This window comes from Chenopodium album, chromosome 1, assembly GCF_948465745.1.
Source record: "Chenopodium album chromosome 1, dcCheAlbu1.1, whole genome shotgun sequence".
Lineage (NCBI taxonomy): Eukaryota > Viridiplantae > Streptophyta > Magnoliopsida > Caryophyllales > Amaranthaceae > Chenopodium > Chenopodium album.
In genome coordinates, this window is record NC_137834.1 from 6,040,873 (window position 1) to 6,061,493 (window position 20,621).

A 20,621-nucleotide genomic window follows, 5' to 3' on the forward strand; every position below is an offset into this window, starting at 1 on the left:
TGCCAGACTCCGAGGCCGTAGCCTCTCAAAATTGCCTTCACCGCCTGGTCAAGAGGGAAGCGAAGACCAGCCTTGAACGCCGCCTCGTAACAGCCGAAATAGCTGTTGGCGTTCTCTTGATCGTCCTCCCAGGCGACAGTGCCATTCTCAGGCGGCACCCGGATCCTATACCCGTCTTCTAGCGGGTGCATTTTATTAAAATTCTTTAAGTTTTCCTCCATTTGGATCCGGTCCTTAGAGGAGACGTGGATGTTGAAGGGATCGTCCTTCTCGTTCCATTTTTTCCTTTCTTCCTCCTCGCTATCCTGAAGCGGGGGTAAATCGTCGCTGCTCTCAGAGGTAGAGGCGGAGCTGTCGCTCTCCGTCTCCTCCTCATTTAGAGTCAAGGGGGAAGAGACGGCCTCCTCGCCGCCTTGGTCACATTCTTCCAAGAAGGAATCAGCGGGAGTTGAGGGGGCGCGCGGAGGGGATCTCTCCAGAGCCGTCTGGTCTACCTGACCAGACGTTTCTCCCTCAGGCGTTTGGCAGCCTGAGCCTTCGCTTTTGTAATTTGGATCAGTTGTCGTCTGCATTGTCCGAGCCATGGTGTCCTGCACAGACACATAACTGGTCGGAATCCAAGGCAAAGGGTGGTCCCAACACCCCGAGACGGCACTCCCAGTCCTAGACTCGGCCGTCCCTGGTGACCGGATGGACTCTAACCTAGGCTGTGCCGTGTGTGTTGGTGATGCATCCATTTATTGCAAGAAATATGTACAAGCGGTGAAAAAAGAAAAAGAGCTGAGAAAGACAGAGACGGTACCTTTGGATGTGATATCTGAAGATAGGCGGGTTCGGCTGGGTTAATGGAGAACAAACTTTCTTACTTGCGCCTGACTCAAACGGATGACTTCTACTCTCTCAAAGTTTTCTCTCTAGAAAATTTTTGTAAACTTACAAAATTATGAGGGTAAAACGGCTATATATAGAGGGTAAATATGGGGGCATTCTCGTAATTTACTCGGAAGGTGAACGGTTACTCTTTAATGGTAAAATTACCGCCAACCAGAGCGTGACATGTGTCACAGATGCCACGTGGCGTGCCACGTCACATCTGTGAGGGGCAAATGTTTAGGGTAATTTTACCCCGCCGCGTGGTCCAATCTGAGGATGACACGTGTCAGCCTCTGGATGGCCCAAAGTGGACCAATCCCTGCTCGACACGTGTCACTCCAGAAATTAAGGGAAAAAGGCAGCCTTCAGGCCGAAATCCCGAGAAAGCCGCAAAGCGGCGCAGGCCACCAATGATTAGGGTTTAGTGACCTAATCAGGGGCACAAATCCCAAAGACCCTATAAATAGGGAGATGTCCCTCTTTTTGAGGGAACGTTTTTACCATTTATTACACTTGCATTCTCTCACATCAGAGAAACACCTGAGCTTGGAATCCGAGCAGATACCAACCTAAATTTCCGTCCTCTTTATTCCTTTTCAAGTTACTAACTTGACCGTCGGAGGCGGAGCTCCAACCACCCAGAGTCTCCGTTATTTTGCAGGTACAGCTCGGCCGGACCAGACTTCGTGTTGTAACTCTCCCGAGGGACAAAAACACCTAAAACACCTTGTGCGCGTCTTTTGTTAGGCACTTATTGTGCAGGTGGGTGTTGTGTAAGATTTCAGAGGAAAATTACAACATGTGCAGGCGCTACAGGGAAGAGGTTCACAATAAGTAAATGGCGTCTCGTTGCAAAAGATAAAAATGATTATATCATTTCAAAATTGTCAGATCAATTTGATGTCCATGTATTGTGATAACTCTTCAATATTCTATAGTTGATAATTACAGCAACTTCCTAATAAGTCTATTTTAATCTTTCATTACCGATTCAACAGATTTCATTAGACAAAAATTGAATCATTAATCAACTAACACTCCCATTATGAAACACCCTTCCCCCTTTAAATCACTGAATAATTAGCCGTAATTAAGCACCCCCATTGCATTATTTCTTGCAGTTCTTCCTTTATGTTAGTCACAGCAGGTTCCTACTTTAAATCATAGCCTCAAATCAGAGGAAAACTAATCCATGCTATCATCTCACTCAGGTGATCCTGTAAGCTTTAGGTATCTAAAATTATAGCTTTTTTTTTTTTTGACAAGCACCAAAGCAGAGAATTATATTAAAGCTTGGTCTGCAAAGGCAGATCTAAAATTATAGCTTACTACCTTTTATGAACTGAATTCTACGGGTTAGCGAGTATTGATTAATATTTTGAGTTTCTACTTTAACTTCTACAATAGATTACTTTTCTCTAAGTTGTTTATCCTATCCATCATGCTTTATATCATGGTTTTAGGCTCAAATATAGCAGCAAAAGATGGAAGATAACATGTCAAGACAGCAAGCAGCAGGGGAGCAGTACAACAAGCAGCAGGGGAGCAGTACAGCAAGCAACAGGGGAGCAAATCAAGGGAGCAAGCAGCAAGCAACAAGCAGCAGGGGATTTAATTCTGAATTCAGTTCTGAATTTAGTTTTGGATTCAGTTCTTGATTCAGTTATCAATTTAGTTCTGGATTCAAACTCCCAAAAAATCAGGTCTGAATTCAGTTCTGAATTCAGTTTCGGAGATTCAGTTCTGAATTCAGTTATGGATTCAATTCTAGATTTCAGCTCTGATTTCAGTTATAAAGAGAATGTGACTTTTTTACTTGATGTGATGCCTTTCCTAAGAATTCAGATGCTTTGTTTAGAAGACCCGGAGATGCATTCCCTTGACGAACTGCACCTACAATCTGAGAAAATTGTCCAACAAGCGCTTTAAGAAGAAGATTGTTGTGTCCGACCTCGTCTTTTAGCTTTTCATTTTCTTGAGATAGTGTATCATTTTTTTTGTGCAAAGCATTCACTTCTTCTTTAACACTATCCATCACAATAGTCCTCTTTTGAACTTTTCCATAGCCTTCCTTCCTTAATACACCACGTACTCCGAAAATGTCCCCCTTTTTAACCCCTAGTCCGTAACCCACCGGACGATCGGGAATCTCAGCGCCATACATAGTTTGCTGAAATGCTTCATCTTCGAGCTCTTGTTCAGACATCTTAGGGTGCACCATCCTCAACTCTTCAACCTTAGCTTTAACATCATCCTATACCAACATTTAGGAGTAATGTAAGACCACAAATAACACAAAATCACACCACAAAATCTACACAAAATGATACGAGAAATCTGTCACAAAACCATACCACAAAATCTTGAGTGACTGTGTCAGAAAGAAATTTTCCGTCTTTACCCGTATGGGTTTTAATCCACAGCGCTAACAAGCTCATTTTTTGTCCATGTTCATCTTTCTATAAATAATAAGACAAAACAAGCATTAAATATGTGTACAATAGTATATAACGCATATAACTTGGCTTTGCTCTTACTAACATCCTAAGTAAATATAAAATGACATATATATATATTCCATATATAATCAGCTTGTTGGTTTGCAAAACTTTTAGAGCCAGATGTATGAATTTGATTTAGAGAAGCTCGTGCCTTTTTACCGCATTCTAACATAGTCTGCAATCACATTTTCAGATTTTTTTAGTTAGAGATTAAATAACGTTTAATAGAGTAAACAATAAGGTGAATATTGTCCTTACTTTCCCGTAATCCGAATCCCAATATTTTACCAACTTAACCCAGTTACTACTGGTAATTCCATGTGGCACATTATTAAAAATATCATCCAATTTCTTCTCTAGTGGCTTGTAATAAAGCAGTTTCAGAGAGTATTTGAACTGCCTCCAACATTTATTGGCCCGCTTGAGAGCTTGGTTGTCATATTCCACACCAGGAGGAATCACAAAACGGTCCTTCAGTAAAAATAATTAGTTAAAAATATAAACCAGTAAGTAATCTATTAGAAGTAAGAGACCGGCTAAGTATGTGTGTTTAGGCAATGACAAGGGGATGTCTTAGGGATGATTATACTTACTCTTATGTATTTAATTATTTTCCCTTTAAAATGCTTGTCGATTGCTTTCCAATCTTTTTCCCCAACTAGACAATGTGACTCCATCTTCGCAATCATACTAATGAATTTAACCAAAATATGTCCACCCTTCCTAATTGGCTGGCATAAATCATTGAATTCGACATAGTACTGGACGCCGTTATTACTCCATACATCAATTGGCAGAATAATACCACTTACTAATGTAGTATTACCCTTGGCATATAAATAAAATAACAAAATTAAGTTAAAAGAAATAATCAGTTTAAGTTGATTAGCAAACAAATTAAGTGGCAAGCAGCAAGTAATAGTAATATTATCAGTTATACCTCAAACCAAATAGAAAAAGACTATTGAACATTCTGGAAATTTCAGAGCTAGTAATTTGTAAGGCAACCCTTCCAAACATCTTAAAATAACTTTTGCACCTTAAAGCAAACAATAAAACAAAACTTATAAAGATATATTATTGAATCACATAAATTGACCACATCTCTGAAAGCAAGGTGAAATGCCATATAAATCAGAAGTTCCAATGAGGTTTAAAAAAAAAGGGTATAGAATCTGGTTAGTGGAGTTTAGAGTTTTTGTGCATGTTTTCTTCAGAAAGATTGCTTTGTTCCTCATGAAGTTATGATAACTGAGTGTGGTCTTAGGTCTTCATGCGAATAATAAGATCATAGTACCTCACTGAAACTGTCTATTTTTCAGTTTCTAAACCAGAAAGATTAGTAGCCTAAAGCTACCCTTGTGCTTGTTACTCCATTTTCTAGTTTTTTGGTGTATATATTTGTTTGGTGTAGTGAAGTTTATAACATTGCTAGCTGCTGCCTGTCATTTGGAACTATTACATCATAAACACTGTAACTGTGTTAATTCTGTCAAACTATTTTTTTTTCGTTTGAAAGGCACATAATTGAAAAGCATTACCAAGTGTAAGTGTGACTGAAAGAGATACAAAAACAAAGAATAAATTTGCTGAAACCTTGTTGTATGAACAGCAAAGCAAGCTACTTCGTAGTCACTAGTTTTCTCAGCTATATGCCTATATTGGCAACACTCCCATTATGAAACACCCTTCCCCCTTTAAATCACTGAATAATTAGCCGTAATTAATCACCCTCGGCCCATTCATATAGAATTGAACTATTTCCCTAAATTGTAGCCTCTAACCCAAAAATGGGGAGCCACTATGACAAGTTATCATTATCATTACCCTATGTAGCTATGTTGCATTATTTCTTGCAGTTCTTCCTTTATGTTAGTCACAACAGGTTCCTACTTTAAATCATAGCCTCAAATCAGAGGAAAACTAATCCATGCTATCATCTCACTCAGGTGATCCTGTAAGCTTTAGGTATCTAAAATTATAGCTTTTTTTTTTTTTATTTTTTTTTTTATTGACAAGCACCAAAGCAGAGAATTATATTAAAGATTGGTATGCAAAGGCAGATCTAAAATTATAGCTTACTACCTTTTATGAACTGAATTCTACGGGCTAGCGAGTATTGATTAATATTTTGAGTTTCTACTTTAACTTCTACAATAGATTACTTTTCTCTAAGTTGTTTATCCTGTCCATCATGCTTTATATCATGGTTTTAGACTCAAATATAGCAGCAAAAGATGGAAGATAACATGTCAAGACAACAAGCAGCAGGGGAGCAGTACAGCAAGCAGCAGGGGAGAAAATCAGGGGAGCAAGCAGCAAGCAGCAGGGGATTCAATTCTGAATTCAGTTTTGGATTCAGTTCTTGATTCAGTTCTCAATTTAGTTTTGAATTCAAACTCCTAAAAAATCAGGTCTGAATTCAGTAGGTTATTGTCCACCTTATTTCAATAAACATCCTTCGTTCAAATGAAGATTTTAATGGCTTAAAACATATTTTTGTTATTGTAATAGTCGAAAATGGCAATTGAACGATCTTTAAAAAAATAGAAAGGGTAAGTTCCATACCAAAATCAAAGACCAAAGTTTTTGAAAACAAGACCCAAGATCATGTTGATTATAATAGGAGTTTTAGGACCACATCAATAAAATTGGTCCAAATCTTTTCCAAACTTCACTGATCGATTTTAAAACTCGATTCTATGTATACATTTTAATAATTACGAGTACTGTGAATTTTTAATAACTAGGTTAGTTTTTCAATTTTTGTCACGGAGTATCAAATTTAATTTTTTTTTAAAAATCTCAAATCAAGCTACTTATTTATTTATTTATTTTTTTAAATCTCAAATCTCAATAGTTTCAAATGGTATTACTATCTAGTTCTAATGGTCCTACTTAGCTGCAGCAACAATACAAGACTACCAACTGTAATTAGGAACCTAATTATCAAATCATAAATACAAGAAAAATACAATTAAAGGTTCAGAATTTCTTTAGTTCAGAATTTCACACCCCCCCCCCCCAACAACAACAAGCAGCAGCAACATGGCAGAAACACACCACAACAACAACAAGCAGCAGACAACTTTAATAAAAATATTTACCTATGGTTAGAACCTCCTCCTTGTCGTCAAAATCTATGTCTACAGGCCAATCCGGAAGTGCTTTTGGTCGTAAAGACTTAGATTGTTTCGGGATCTTCTCTGATTCTTCCCACTGTTTTGTCGATCTTGATTATTCTGTGGAGTTGTTGCTGAAGTTTTAACAGCACCAGTCTCAAGGATCTAAATTCCTCGTCTCACAGCTTGCTCGGGAGGTTTATGAGAAGTAGAAAGGGAGTTCAATGATGAGTTTGGTCTACTTGATTGTGGAATATTAGGTGGGATATTATGTGGGACTTTTGCTGGGTATTTATTATGATAACCTGATGTAGTTGCCTCTTTGACTGAACTCGATGTTGAACCAGGAGGGTTTTTCCAAATGGATCCCAAACTATTAGGTGGTTGTCGGTCAGATTTTGTAGTGGTATTGGGTGGAGAAAAAGGTCCCCATTTGTCATCCTTAAGTACCTCAGTCTGTGGTGACTTAGTAGCTTGTTTTTTGGTGGGTTGTGAAACAACTTTAGTAGCATTTAATTTGACTTAGCTGTGGCAGCAAGTATTTCCCTTGCTCTCTTGCTTCAATAAGCCATCTTTTACCTGATAAAACCATAAGACAAGCTACATTAGTATGTCAAAACTGATATAAAGACAAGACATAAACTTAAATACAAACTATACATCACAATATCAGTGGAAAGTAAAGACAATATATTAAGACAAAACTGATATAAAAACAAGACACTATATGTACATCTAAACTAAACATCTAAACTCAAATACAAAATAAGAACAACAAAAATCAATGCATCATATTTGAAATAACAAGAAATAAATTTGATCAAAAAGAAAAAATCTGATGACTCACACACACACACAAGCTCTGAAATATAATCACACACACAAGTTCTGATGTTTAGAGCTGCAATTCGGAACTGAATTCCAGAACTGATTTTCAGTTCTGAAGATCAGCTCTGCATTCACTTCTGAATTCAGTTCTGGATTCAGTTTTGGATTCAGTTCTGAAATTCAGATCTGAATTCAGTTCTGGATTTCAGTTCTGATTTCGGCTCTGAATTCAGTTCTGGTATTCAGATCTAAATTAAATTCTGTATTTCAGCTCTAATTTAAGTTCTTATTCGACCAATAAGAAACCAACACGATAATACTACGTAGTACCATAAAAACAGAAATTAAGTTAACAAAATACAAACTTTGATGAATTAAAATAACTAAATGAAATATAAAAATACATACCCATCCAAATTTATGAACTCAAATCTATAATAAATTATAAAAGTTGTAAACAAATTATTCAGGTATATCAAACAAGTCCCTAGGCTTAGTTTTCACAACATGACACCACCCTTTTTGTATCTCATCCTCAATATAAAAAACTTGTTTTGCTTGAGATGAGAAAACAAATGGATCATCACGAAAAAATCGACCAGTGTGCATCAACTTTGATAAATTGATACGAACACTTCCATTCGGTTTGTTTTGATACCCCTACGGATATCGACCCAATCACAACGAAACAATACAACCTTATAAGAACCATAATAATCTAATTCCAAAATTTCTTTGAGTTTTCCATAATATTCGTGACCCTCTGCTTCCACCATGATTCCTGAATTCTGAGTTACTCGAAATCACTCACGATCCACAATATCAAATTTGTAACCATTGATAATAACACTTTTCATCCTTTTCTCGCGGTTACTCAAGCCACCGGCTAAGGCTTTTCTTAACTTTCCATCTACCATGCTATCATCTAAATTATGGACCTATAATTCGAGAATAATAAAGTTAGAATTAGAAAGTTGTATAATATGAAAATAAAAAGACCCTAAATGTAAAAGCATATGACCTGGCTTTGCAACCAATCTGTAAATTCATCAATTATCCACTGATTTTCAATAGATTCATCAGCTTGACTTCCTCCAACATCATTCTCTTGCCTCTTTAGTTTTAGGAACTCACTATCGAGATTGTAAATTTTATGTTAGTAACAAGTATATATTGGACGCTTTAACTAATCACATAATGCTACTTACTTGAGCACCGGGGTTAGTTCATCAGAATGAAGTAAAACATAGCGATGAGCTTGCTTTAAACTTCTATCATCCAAACAAACATTTTCTTTCTTTCCAACAACACGACCACCAGAGTTATACAAATAGTTGTCAATGTTTGATACACCATCCTCATTCCTTCTAGGTCTATTGAACATAGTCTCAACACTTTCTAAATATCTCGAACAAAATGCAATTGTCTCCCACAAAAGGTAACCTTCCGCTATAGATCCTTCCGGTTGCGCTTTATTGCTTACATGAGATTTCAAAAAGGCCAAGTACCTTGAATTATAGTAACGATTTTGTATGTGAATGTGAAAGAATAGGAAAAATTATTATATAAAAATAAATAATACAAATAATAATAATAATAGTAATAGTAATAGTAATAGTAATAGTAATAGTAATAGTAATAGTAATAGTAATAGTAATAGTAATAGTAATAGTAATAGTAATAGTAATAGTAATAGTAATAGTAATAGTAATAGTAATAGTAATAGTAATAGTAATAGTAATAATAATAATAATAATAATAATAATAATAATAATAATAATAATAATAATAATAATAATAATAATAATAATAATAATAATAATAAGGCAAAATTGGCCTCAACACTCTGAACTTTGGCTTGGGTGCACTCAGCACCCTGAACTAAGAAAAATAGCCAAAACACCATGAAGTATTAGCATGGGTGCACTTAGCACCATACAAGAAATTTTTCGGCCAAAAGTGGCCGGATTCCGGCGACTTTTTTTTTTTTAATAAAAAATGTTTTTTTTAATAAAAAATGTTTTTTTTAATAAAAAATGTTTTTTTTAATAAAAAATGTTTTTTTTAATAAAAAATGTTTTTTTTATAAAAAATGTTTTTTTTTTCTTATTATTATTATTACGAAAATACCTCAATTTGCGTGTTGTTATTTTTTTGGCGGAAATTGTGCAGGTAAAGTTTCGGGGTCATTTTTACCCTTAATGGATCCAAATTTAGCTCAGATTTTGCAAAAAAAACGAAAAATACCTCGTTTTGCGTGTCGAGAAATATCTAAGTAGCTAAGACACGCAAATCGAGATATTTTTTGACACGTAAAATGAGGTATTTCCATTATTTTTTTGCGAATTCAGAGCTTAATTTGGATCCATTAAGGATAAAAATGACCCCCGAAACCTTACCCGAACAATTTCCGTCACAAAAAATAACAATACGCAAATCGAGATATTCCTCGACACGCAAAATAAGGTATTTCCATTACTTTTTTGTAAATTCCGAGCTTAATTTGGATCCATAAAGGGTAAAAATGACCCCCGAAACCTTACCCGAACAATTTTCGTAAAAAAAATAAATAACAACACGCAAATCGAGGTATTTTTGTAATAATAATAATAATAACAATAAAAATATTAAATAATAATAATAATGATGATGATGATGATGATAATAATAATAATAATAATAATAATAATAATAATAATAATAATAATAATAATAATAATAACAACATATTTTTATTAAAAAAAAAAAGTCTCCGGAATCCGGCCACTTTTGGCCGGAAAATTTCTTGTATGGTGCTAAATGCACCCATGCCAATACTTCAGGGTGTTTTGGCTATTTTTCTTAGTTCAAGGTGCTGAGTGCACCCAAGCCAAAGTTCAAAGTGTTGAGGCCAATTTTGCCTAATAATAATAATAATAATAATAAGTACCTTTCAACAGGATACATCCATCTATAATGAACCGGTCCGCCTAGTCTGACCTCTTCCACTAAATGAATTAGTAGATGAACCATGATTATAAAAAATGTTGGTAAAAATTCTTTTTCAAACTTGCAAAGAGTCAACACGAGCTTTGATTGAATGGTATCTAATTTTCTTGTATCTATAGCAGTTGAACATATCTTTTTAAAAAAGTCAGACAACTCCTCAAGCAAGTCAATAACTCTTGTGGCATTCGACGCCCTTAAAGCAACCGGGAGGATATCTTGCATGAGAATATGGTGGTCGTGACTTTTCATATTAATAAGTTTTCGTTGCTTTAGATTCACACATCTTTGCAAATTAGATCCATATCCATCAGGAACTTTCATCTTTTTCAAGACTTTCAAAAATCGTTCTTTCTCCTCGTTAGACATGGTGTATGCAGCCGGCGGGATGTAACCTTGAGGGTTGATCCATAGATGAGGTTTTATATTCAAATTCTTTAGGGCTTCTCTGCCACTCTCACCATCCCTACTATTATCCATATCTAAAAGAGTTCCTAATAAAATATCGGACACATTCTTTTCAATGTGCATAACATCTAAATTATGTCTAAGAGGATTATGCTCCCAATACTCTAATTCAAAAAATGTACTTTTCTTTTTCCAAAGAATATGATCACCATCGGGATCGCAATCATCATCAAGTTCTTTGGCAGCTCTTTTCCCTCTTTTTTTAGGAACTTTTTTTGTCTTCCCATATACATACTTTACCCCTTCTTGTTGCTTCAAAACTTCGGTCCCGCTGGTACGAATCGGAGCAATACCATATTCTTCTTTCCCATCAAACAAATTAGCTTGTGAACGATATGGGTGATCAATAGGCAACCATTTTCAATACCCAGTGTAGATAATTTTGCCACCAAATCTATCTGAATAAGTAGAATGAGTTCAAGAAGGACAAGCTTTGTAGCCTTTCGTACTCCAACCTGACAGCATAGCATAAGCCGGAAAGTCATTAATAGTAGAGTGTAGGGCTGCTCGCAGTTTGAAGTTGCCTCCACTATAAGAATCAAAATCATCAACACCTTCCCACAATAATTTCAATTCATGGATTAGTGGTTGCAAGTACACATCAATATCCATACCGGGACCAAATTTACCAGGAATAATTATAGAAAGAATAAAGGATGATGGTTTCATACAAAGCCATGGTGGTAAATTATAAGGAATGAGGACCACTGGCCATGTACTATAATTTGTGTTCATAAGACGATATGGATTAAAATCATCACTCGCTAGGCCTAATCTAACACTGCGAGGATCAGCGGCAAACTCTGTATATTTTTCATCAAATTTTTTCCAGGCCTCGCCATCAGCAGGGTGTCGTAGAATCTTATCATCCTTACGATTAAAGTGCCATCTCATGTCCTCTGCAGTTTTAGATGACATGTAAAGCCTCTTTAATCTAGGGATAAGGGGAAAGTACCGCATTACTTTAGCTGCCTCGCCTTTCTTACATGCTTCTTTTCCTTTTTCATTTACATCACCCTCCTTTCCTTTCACATTTTTCCACCTTGATGTATGGCATATATGACACTCACTTTTATTTGCAAATTCGCCCCAATATAACATGCAATTATTTGGACATGCATGGATTTTCTCATATCCTAACCCTAAATCATTTATTATCTTCATGCCTTCATAATAGGACGATGGAAACTCCTTAATAATGGGAAATGCGTCAATTATAAGTTCAAGTAATTTATTAAATGACTCTGCAGACCAATGGGACATACACTTTAGGTGAAACAAATGCAATAGAAATGAAAGTTTCGAAAAAGTAATACACCCCTCGTACAGGCCTTTTTCAGAAGCTTCCATGAGATTTTTATACTTTGCCTGTTCTTCATTTGAGAAAGTTGATTGATACTCATCATCTACCTCGCGATAAATGTTAAAGCCCTCATCCATGTCATATGAATTGTCATCTTCAATACTTTGTTCATTAAATGATGGATCTTGAGTTTTGTCGGTTTGTCGTGTATTAACTCTAAAAGCTGCTCTTAGTAACCCGTCCATATCATCTCGACCTACTGCATTTACTTGATCATCACTTAGATCATAGGTCTTACTCCCTTCATCTTTACAATGAAATATCCAATTTCTATAGTTTTTATAAAAACCATAAAATAAACTATGGCCTCCAACTTCTTTTACAGAATTCGTTTTATTTAACTTGCACTTATTACATGGGCATTTAGTTTCCCATGTATTTGGTAAAAGAATCTCTTTATCAAGTTTCAAGAAGTTCATGCAACCTTTAAAATATCCAGGATCACCTCTTGGTAAATCAATCCAACTAGTATCCATTTCTACAAAGAAGTATATAATTAATTGCTAATTAAAAACAATGACATTAAAAAAAAATCATGTTACAAGGATCCTTAAACCAATATATAATAGGGACATCACTTTCACTAAGTAAATAGACATCCATCAAACTTATTATATCAAGAAGTTTATCCACTTAAAAATAATGTAAGTAATTCAAGCCTACAAGCTTGTTGAGGGGTGAAAGAAGAAAATTAGAATGAAACATGCAACAACAAATAAAAAGTTATACAAATTCGATGAATTTCTCATTTAACAAACCACTGAAAATCTACAATATATGACTCCAAAGCAGTAGACACATGTTTTTCAAGCAAGTAGAAGATACTGTACATGAAACATCCAATTAGGGAAATCTAATCAAGCCTACACAATTGAAATAAGTATATGACATACACTAATCAAGCCAACATCTTTAAAAATGTATTCTACTTTGGGCTAATGTCTAAGGTAGAGTGTACCTTCTCTTGCCGCAAAAGTACAATAAGAGCATACAATCTGTGCGAATCCAGATGTTGAACAAGGCTGTAAAAACAGAAAAGGTAGTGTTAGTAAGCTTTTACATTTTGAAAGAAGCAAGTGTAAATGCATTATAGTCCATACCTAACCCCTATCTAAACATATAATCTGTGAGATTATTGAAAAAAAGAACATTATAAAAAGCAAATTTGGGTGGCTCCGTTCTCTGCCCCCCACACAACTTATAAGATGGTTACTCTCACAGAGTCACAGTCTCAGTCCCTGATCTTAGATAACTCTCATGAAAGTTTAACATAAATGAGCTCAGAAATATCATGAGTAATTAAGAATGTCAATATGTCTTACGAAAAAGAAAAAAAATATGCAAGTAAATGATAAGAAAATATAAGGTGACCAAATTCATCAAGTTATACTCATTTAATAATCACTAACACAGCAACCAGCCAAGAAACTCAATTAAAAAACAGTATGAAACTCTTTCCTTGAATAATAACACATAGATACCAAGTGAACAACTCGATAAGTACCAATCAACCACTTTGTAAGCGAGGCACCAGCAAGCAAGTAACCCTCTGACTATATAAACAGTCACCTTTGCACAATAAAAACAGTAGCTCTTACATATTGTAAAGTTATCCCTCAATGAATCACTTCTCAATAACATATCAAGTCAGAGTGTCTTATATATGTATGTTACTGTACTACATAGGTACTCCATCTCACATGATGACATGAGCATTGAAAACTAAAACACAATCTCAGTCATCTTCATAAGCAAGTCTAAGATAGCAATATGAATGTCAACCAAAATAGTCAAGCCATCAAATATTGTCCAAATTAATATTAATCACTATCTTTGCCTATCATGAACATCACTTATTCACATCCATGGATTTCAAAAATATAAGAACAAGTATCCAGGTTAAAATTAAGGATTTCAAAAGTTAAACAAAGACAATGTACATTTAAGGATTTAAAAACAGAAAACTAGAAGACTAACTTGTTTTGCAAACTCATTTTTTTTTATCACAAATTATAACAGTTCATATTCAACTGCCTATTCATGAGCTACAAACTTAGCTCTGAAACTGAAACATCTTTTGGGAGAATTGGATGATGATCAGGTTAAAATTAAAGAATATCAACAAAAATGTAAACCTTGTCATATGATAAACAGAGTGGTAATTTATCTCTCCATAAAAAAATTAAAATTTTAACCCACAAACCCCCAAAAAAATCAAAATTTCACAAAATTATCACAAAAAACTCAACAATTCAATAAACATAATCAAGTAAAATAAATACCAATCAAAAATAAAAAGTATTATAAAAGAAGTATCTAATTAATTAGACCCTAACCTGTGATATAATTCTTGACTTCTCTGCGTCCACCGTTTCGAAATCCCGTTATCAAGATGAATTCCCAGAACATGCAATGAATTACAAAGAAAATTTTGATAAGATATCAGCATAAGCAACCTAATTTGAGTGATATATCAACCAAAAACTACGAAATTGATGCCTATAACAAAGAGATTAGGGAAAATTGATGACAAGAGCAAGGGAATTACCGAAATTTGAAGATAATACTGAAGAGAGGAACAAAAATTCAACAATTGATGCCCGTTATCAAGATGAATTCCTAGAACATGCAATGAATAAACAAAGAAAATTTTGATAACTAATTTGAGTGATATATCAACCACAAACTACGAAATTGATGCCTATAACAAAGAAATTAGGGAAAATTGATGACAAGAGCAAGGGGATTACCGAAAATTGAAGATAATACTGAAGAGAGGAACAAAAATTCAACAATTGCAAGTGGTTTAGCAGATCATATGAGAGCGTATAAACAGTTTAGGGTTTAGTTGTGTGAGGAGTAGTGCGTGCTGATGAGAACAAAAGGCATTTTTTTTTATTTCTTCAATTTATCATTTTGGGTGGTTTTCCTTTCTTTTTTTAAAATTTTTTAATCTAGCCCGCTTACTTTTTCCCTAAAAATTTTGATGTTCCGTGATGGATTATAGTCACGTGCAGTACGACATGTTAATTTATGACGATTTTATGTGTCAAGACCTAATTGTGACGTAGAAAAGCGTCCAAAAAGCACGTAAACTAAATTTTATGCTAACGCTTGTTACCTAGCGTTGAGCAAACATCGTCTAGAAACTAAGGGGTTTGTAGTAGTGAATATAAATAATTAACCATCAGAAATTAATTTTAAGCCTAAAAATTAATAATAATTCATTCAATTATGTTGATATCTATGAGTATATATAGTGCATGTGCACTTCATGTGATAGCATATCTTCACTTCTTCTATAGCTGTTCAACCATCTTTATTACAAAGTAATTTTATGTACTCCGTATTATTTTCTTTGAATATGGTTATTATTTATTTTTATTTTTATGGAGGAATACGGTTATGGTTAGTTTTATTATATAAAAAATTCTTTGATGCATGAAAACAATTTACATAGAAACTGATTGCAACACTAGTTTGACTATAATGTTTTTCAATGCTTATTTGTTGTCATAAAAAAGTTAAGGAGTAATGTGACATTTATTTATTTATTTTGAATGGATGTGATATTGTAGGGAATAATTTCAAGCCTTTAAAATCCCACTAGCTTGAACCCCACTGTGATCATACACTAAAGTACGGTGGCGTCCAAAAGGGAAGAAGATAGAGCAAAAGAGTCGCCAACAAGTTTTTTAGGAACTTGTAAACCATTCACGAGGTGAAGGTTACACCCCTTAACGATCCAAGAGATCGTCAACTCCATAAGGTCATGAACCAAATAAGGGTCCGGGGATGAAGGTACAAATCCAACCTAAAAGAGATTGAACCTGCCCTAATAATAGGCCTCTACTTTATTCTGCTCGTATTCATGTGCGCTTTCTTATTAACATACAATCAATAGGATTAACCCTAAACCTGTTTAATCTATGTTGGTTGAATATTAATGCACAAATAAACTATTATTGGCGATCACTTGAATTTATAATCACAATTAACCCTAACAAGATTATTAATTATCTTATTAAGCATGATTGCAAATACCAAATTCCCTTTAACATTCAATAAGGGTGATCAAGCAATAACAATATAAAATATGATACATATCAAGCAACATAATAAATAAATAATCATAATAACCATAAATTATAATCATAATCATGTTCATGTTAATATTAAAGCATAATAGAAATAGCAAGATCCTAGGCATGATACTAACAAGATTAATAACAAACCCTAGCATGTCACTAAACAATAAAAATCAAATCTTTAGCCCTAACATGATACTAACATGAATTAACATTAGGAAGAATATAGGAAGCATCGTACTTTTAATCATACTTGATATTAAAGTTACCCTAGACATGATACTAGGAATCAAAATAAGAATCTAAGCATGATTTCTACATCATAAAATCAATTAAACCATTAAAGTACTTACTTGGATGCCTCGTACCTCTTTCTAATTACAAAATACACACGTTAGTAACTTCAAGGAAAATAATAATCAAAACAATTAAATTAAATAATTGAAAGAGAGATTTGGGACCAAACCCTCAGAAATTAAAACCTTTCACGTCTAGGGCGAAGGCAACTTCGAATGTGGCTAGGTGTTTCTAGATCTTGTGAATGCGGAATTTTGTATTAAAAAGCAAAGAAGAAAGAATGCATGAATGTTGAGAATTATTGAAAATTGATGAATGAATGATGTAAAAAAAAATTGAATATTGGTAATTGAAAAAAGCGATTGTTGATGAAAATTCGTGAATGAAAACGGAGTTTTTGATACGATATTTATAGAGAAAATCATCCAAAAAAGATAATTTATCAAAACAGAGTCTGAAGACCACAAAAACACATTGGCGCCAGCCTTGGCTCATTGGCGCCAGGACCAGTGGCTAGCGCCAGGCGCCAATGCTGGCGTCTGGCGCCAATCCTGATTCCAGGCGCCAAGGCCTGGGGTTGGACGCCAATTCGGATTTCAACGCGTTTTCGAAATTCTGATAAATTTACCGTACCGGAAGATAAAATAATATAATTTCAGTCGAAAATGATATTTGATCTAATTAAAACTCTGAAGAATCCTAATTGAATTAAGAATGATAAGACCTTCTAGAATGTTCTAGAAGACCAAAACCATTTCTAATTACATTAGGAATGATAAATCATATTAGGCCCTCCCCTAGATCATTGGGCCGTACTTAAAGCTCAAACCGGGCCCAGTTTAGTAAATTGGCCATAAATTCCTCAATATTCATCGGAATTGGGCTTATAATATATCGTTGGAAAGGTCTTTGCAAACCCCATCCAACTACACCACTATTGGACCCATATCATGGACCAACCAAACTGGATTGGCTGTTTTCTTAAAATAAAGTTTTCAAAAACAGAGAGAAGAGAAAAGAAATAAAACTTTCCGCAACACTAGACCTTCCCACACTTTCGTTTCATTCGATTATGATTCAACGTGAAAGGCACTCATCACCGGGTTTGGTTTTGGGGAGACACAAATGGGTGTCTACAGAAGCCCCCACTTTGACTGAGTTTGGAGAAACGCAAGTTTCGAAAACGAAAGTCAAAGTATCGATAGGGACGGAGAATGATTCAGAACGTTCTGCGATCCTAAATCAATCTTATAACGCCGATACCTGCAAAACTAGCATTAGTTAAACAGATAAAAGAGTTAAGAAACGCGTATCTTGCACCGTCGAGCACACGTCTCTGAAAGTAACCGATTGTTGTTGTATTTGTGTTTTGACGACCTCCTGCAAGCTAGAGAATGCCATCCCGCCTGAAAACCGCTACGCCTTGTAACTGCTTCCAATTAGAAGATTGCTTCGCCTGAAACTACCTTCTCCGCTGTGATAATATTCCACGTCCAAGGGAATATCATCGAAAATTATTTCTCTTGAAATAATTCTCATCCGCATTACGATCATCTTCCATGCCTCAGGAATTATGATCGAAGACAACTTCGCCCGAAATTACCTTCAGTTGTTTGTGACAACTTTCCGCAAGCTAGGGAATGATGCCGAAGACATCTTCTCTTGAAGTCATCCTCATTTGATGCGATAATCTCCCAAAGGAAAATACCGAAGATCCACGCCCGTCGATCTTTAAAAGTTCGCCTGAACCTTGCTTTTGCTATGCCTGTACGTCGGCGCTCTTTGCTCTTGAACCTGTATGTTGGTGCTTTATGCTCTTGAACCTATATGTCGGTGCTTTTTGCTAATGAGCCAATGCTTAGGCGTTTTAAGCTAAGTGAGACGATCTTTTCATCAGGTCGATCACTTTATGTGATCAAGCCGATTACTTAATCATGTCAAATTGCTTAGAGGGGCTAACTGGCGTACCAAGGAACCCAAAATATATCGCAGAAGGCTAGCACAACCCTATCAGGTGGCTGGCTGCTTTGGCGTCGCTGAAAATCAATCAGCGCTAGTCTCATGGCATTAGCGCCATACGCTGAAATTGGCGTCTGGCGCCAAGCACACAATGTGACGCCAATGCCTAGGGACTGGCGCCAGCACGGGAATCACTTTAAATTCCCGTTTTCAGTTCATTTCGTGCTCTGGTTTGTTGCGAACGCTGCTCGAAAGAAGTCGAAACTTCAATTGATCGTTGCTCATTCGTTTCTCAACCGAATTCGCTCAAATTTGTTGCAAATCAAAGCTCTTCTCATCCATATTCCCGATCCATGTAAGTTTTCCTCCAACTCACACCGGTTTTTATGAATTATTGGCATGTTCATTCACGAATTTCATGAAAATTCGAAACTTATAATGCTCAATTTGCTTTGTTTATCAAGTTTTATGCCATGAAATTGCTTGTTTATGTTTGTATATTTCCTTGGGAGTAATTTGAGACTTGTTTGACTCAATTCGGTGAAGAAACGAGCAATCCGCCATTGTTGGACCTCCTAAGGTCGTGAAGAACAATGCGGCCCGTTCTTGATGTTTTTGCTAGCAATTATTGTTCAATTTGTCACAATAATCACTATAGTATTGCAAGAAATTGTTTGATTGCTTGAATAAAATGCTGTCATGCTCAATTTGAATTTGTGCTCTGTTTTAGTACTACGTACTCTGTTTTTGCGAACATAGTATCATGCGGCTAGACGAACCTTTAGATACTATAGAACCTCAATTTATGATGATTCTGCACAATGTAGCATGGCTAGACAAAGAGGCTCGGGTTCACGGTCCCGAAACACTAGACGGGAGCATGAGCCCGTGGAGGACGACACTACACCGTCCACTTCGCTTGGTCGGTTCCTTGAGTGGGATGAGCAGACCTTGTTCTTTGCCCCTGTCCACCACATTTCTGAGAGGGTGAGACGGGGAAGCGAGCCTGGGAGGACACGGCATCACGACTCTGGCTGTGATGGTCTAGGCGATTTGTATAGGATGCATATCGCCAGAGATCGAGAGACGAGACTCCTATGGGAGTCTTGCGAACTGGTTGCCCTGTTCGAGACCTCCGAGGCTATGGTTGCCTCCAGCGGGGGTCACCACGTAGTACGCGCTCTGGTGGAGTTCTTCTGGGACACCCCTAACACCTTTCATTTTCCTTGGGGTGAGATGATGGTCACTCCTACAGACTTCAGTCTCATCACAAGACTGAAGTTCTCTTCTGTGCCGCTGCCGTTCGACTCTTCTGTGCCGCTGCCGTTCGACGGCAGTATCGATGTATTTTTTCCAGAGGTCGAGGAGCTATTGGGGCCGATTGCTGTTCGGGCCCGAGCTGAGGTCGAGATGACTCAGTTCAGTGCTAGGGGGATTCGCCGCTCGACGCTGGCAGCGGCTCTTGATGACGATGCGACCACCCGAGAGCAGCGGGTGCGCATCTTTGTGCTGATGTTGTTGTCAGGGACATTCTCCCCTGACAGGGGTAGTAGGGCGTTGCTTTACTACCTCCCTGCTGTTCGCGATCTCCGGCGGATCGGGACTTATGACTGGGCCAGCTTGGCCTACACTGACTTCGTTCGCGCACTGAGGGACTCGTGTCGCCATCGGTCCTTCAGGACGAATGTTGCTTTGTCTGCTTTCTGGAAAGTCGTAGAGGTAAACATTATTCCCTATAAAGTTTAGCCCTATATGTTAGTTAGCATTTTACTCACGCTTTAGCTTTTTTTTTTTTTTTTTGTAGATCTGGTTCTATGAGTACTTTCCTTCCATTCCGCCGGCGAGACCATCGCCGAGGGGGTATCCGGTGAGCGCCTCTTGGGGCGGCCACCATGTGGACCTGTCTACTGCACGTGTCCGGAGTCGGATCATCTCGGTACGACTTTTAGTGTTTATCTTGCTTTTCTGTGATGTTTTATACATGTTCTTACCTGATTGGTATTCTTATAGGGACCTGAGGTAGTATACCGACCATGGGGTGGTTGGACAGTCCCTGGATTAGCCGCACAGTACTCTGCTAAGCGTCGCTACTTTCTGGGGACCTATGGAGCGGTTGCGTACTTAGGAGAGAGAGTCG

The 20,621-nt window shown here is 36.5% G+C and overlaps 1 protein-coding gene across 1 annotated transcript; it reads right to left on the reverse strand.

Moving 5' to 3' along the window:
- Positions 1 to 2,659: 2,659 nt before the first annotated feature.
- LOC145627383 (uncharacterized) lies at positions 2,660 to 3,437 on the reverse strand. Its single transcript, XM_081679780.1, has 2 exons — positions 3,228 to 3,437; positions 2,660 to 3,127 (listed from the first exon to the last, which is right to left on the reverse strand). The coding sequence occupies exons 1-2, from the start codon at positions 3,309 to 3,311 to the stop codon at positions 2,660 to 2,662; spliced, it is 552 nt and encodes a 183-aa protein (XP_081535906.1). The 5' UTR covers positions 3,312 to 3,437.
- Positions 3,438 to 20,621: the final 17,184 nt, after the last annotated feature.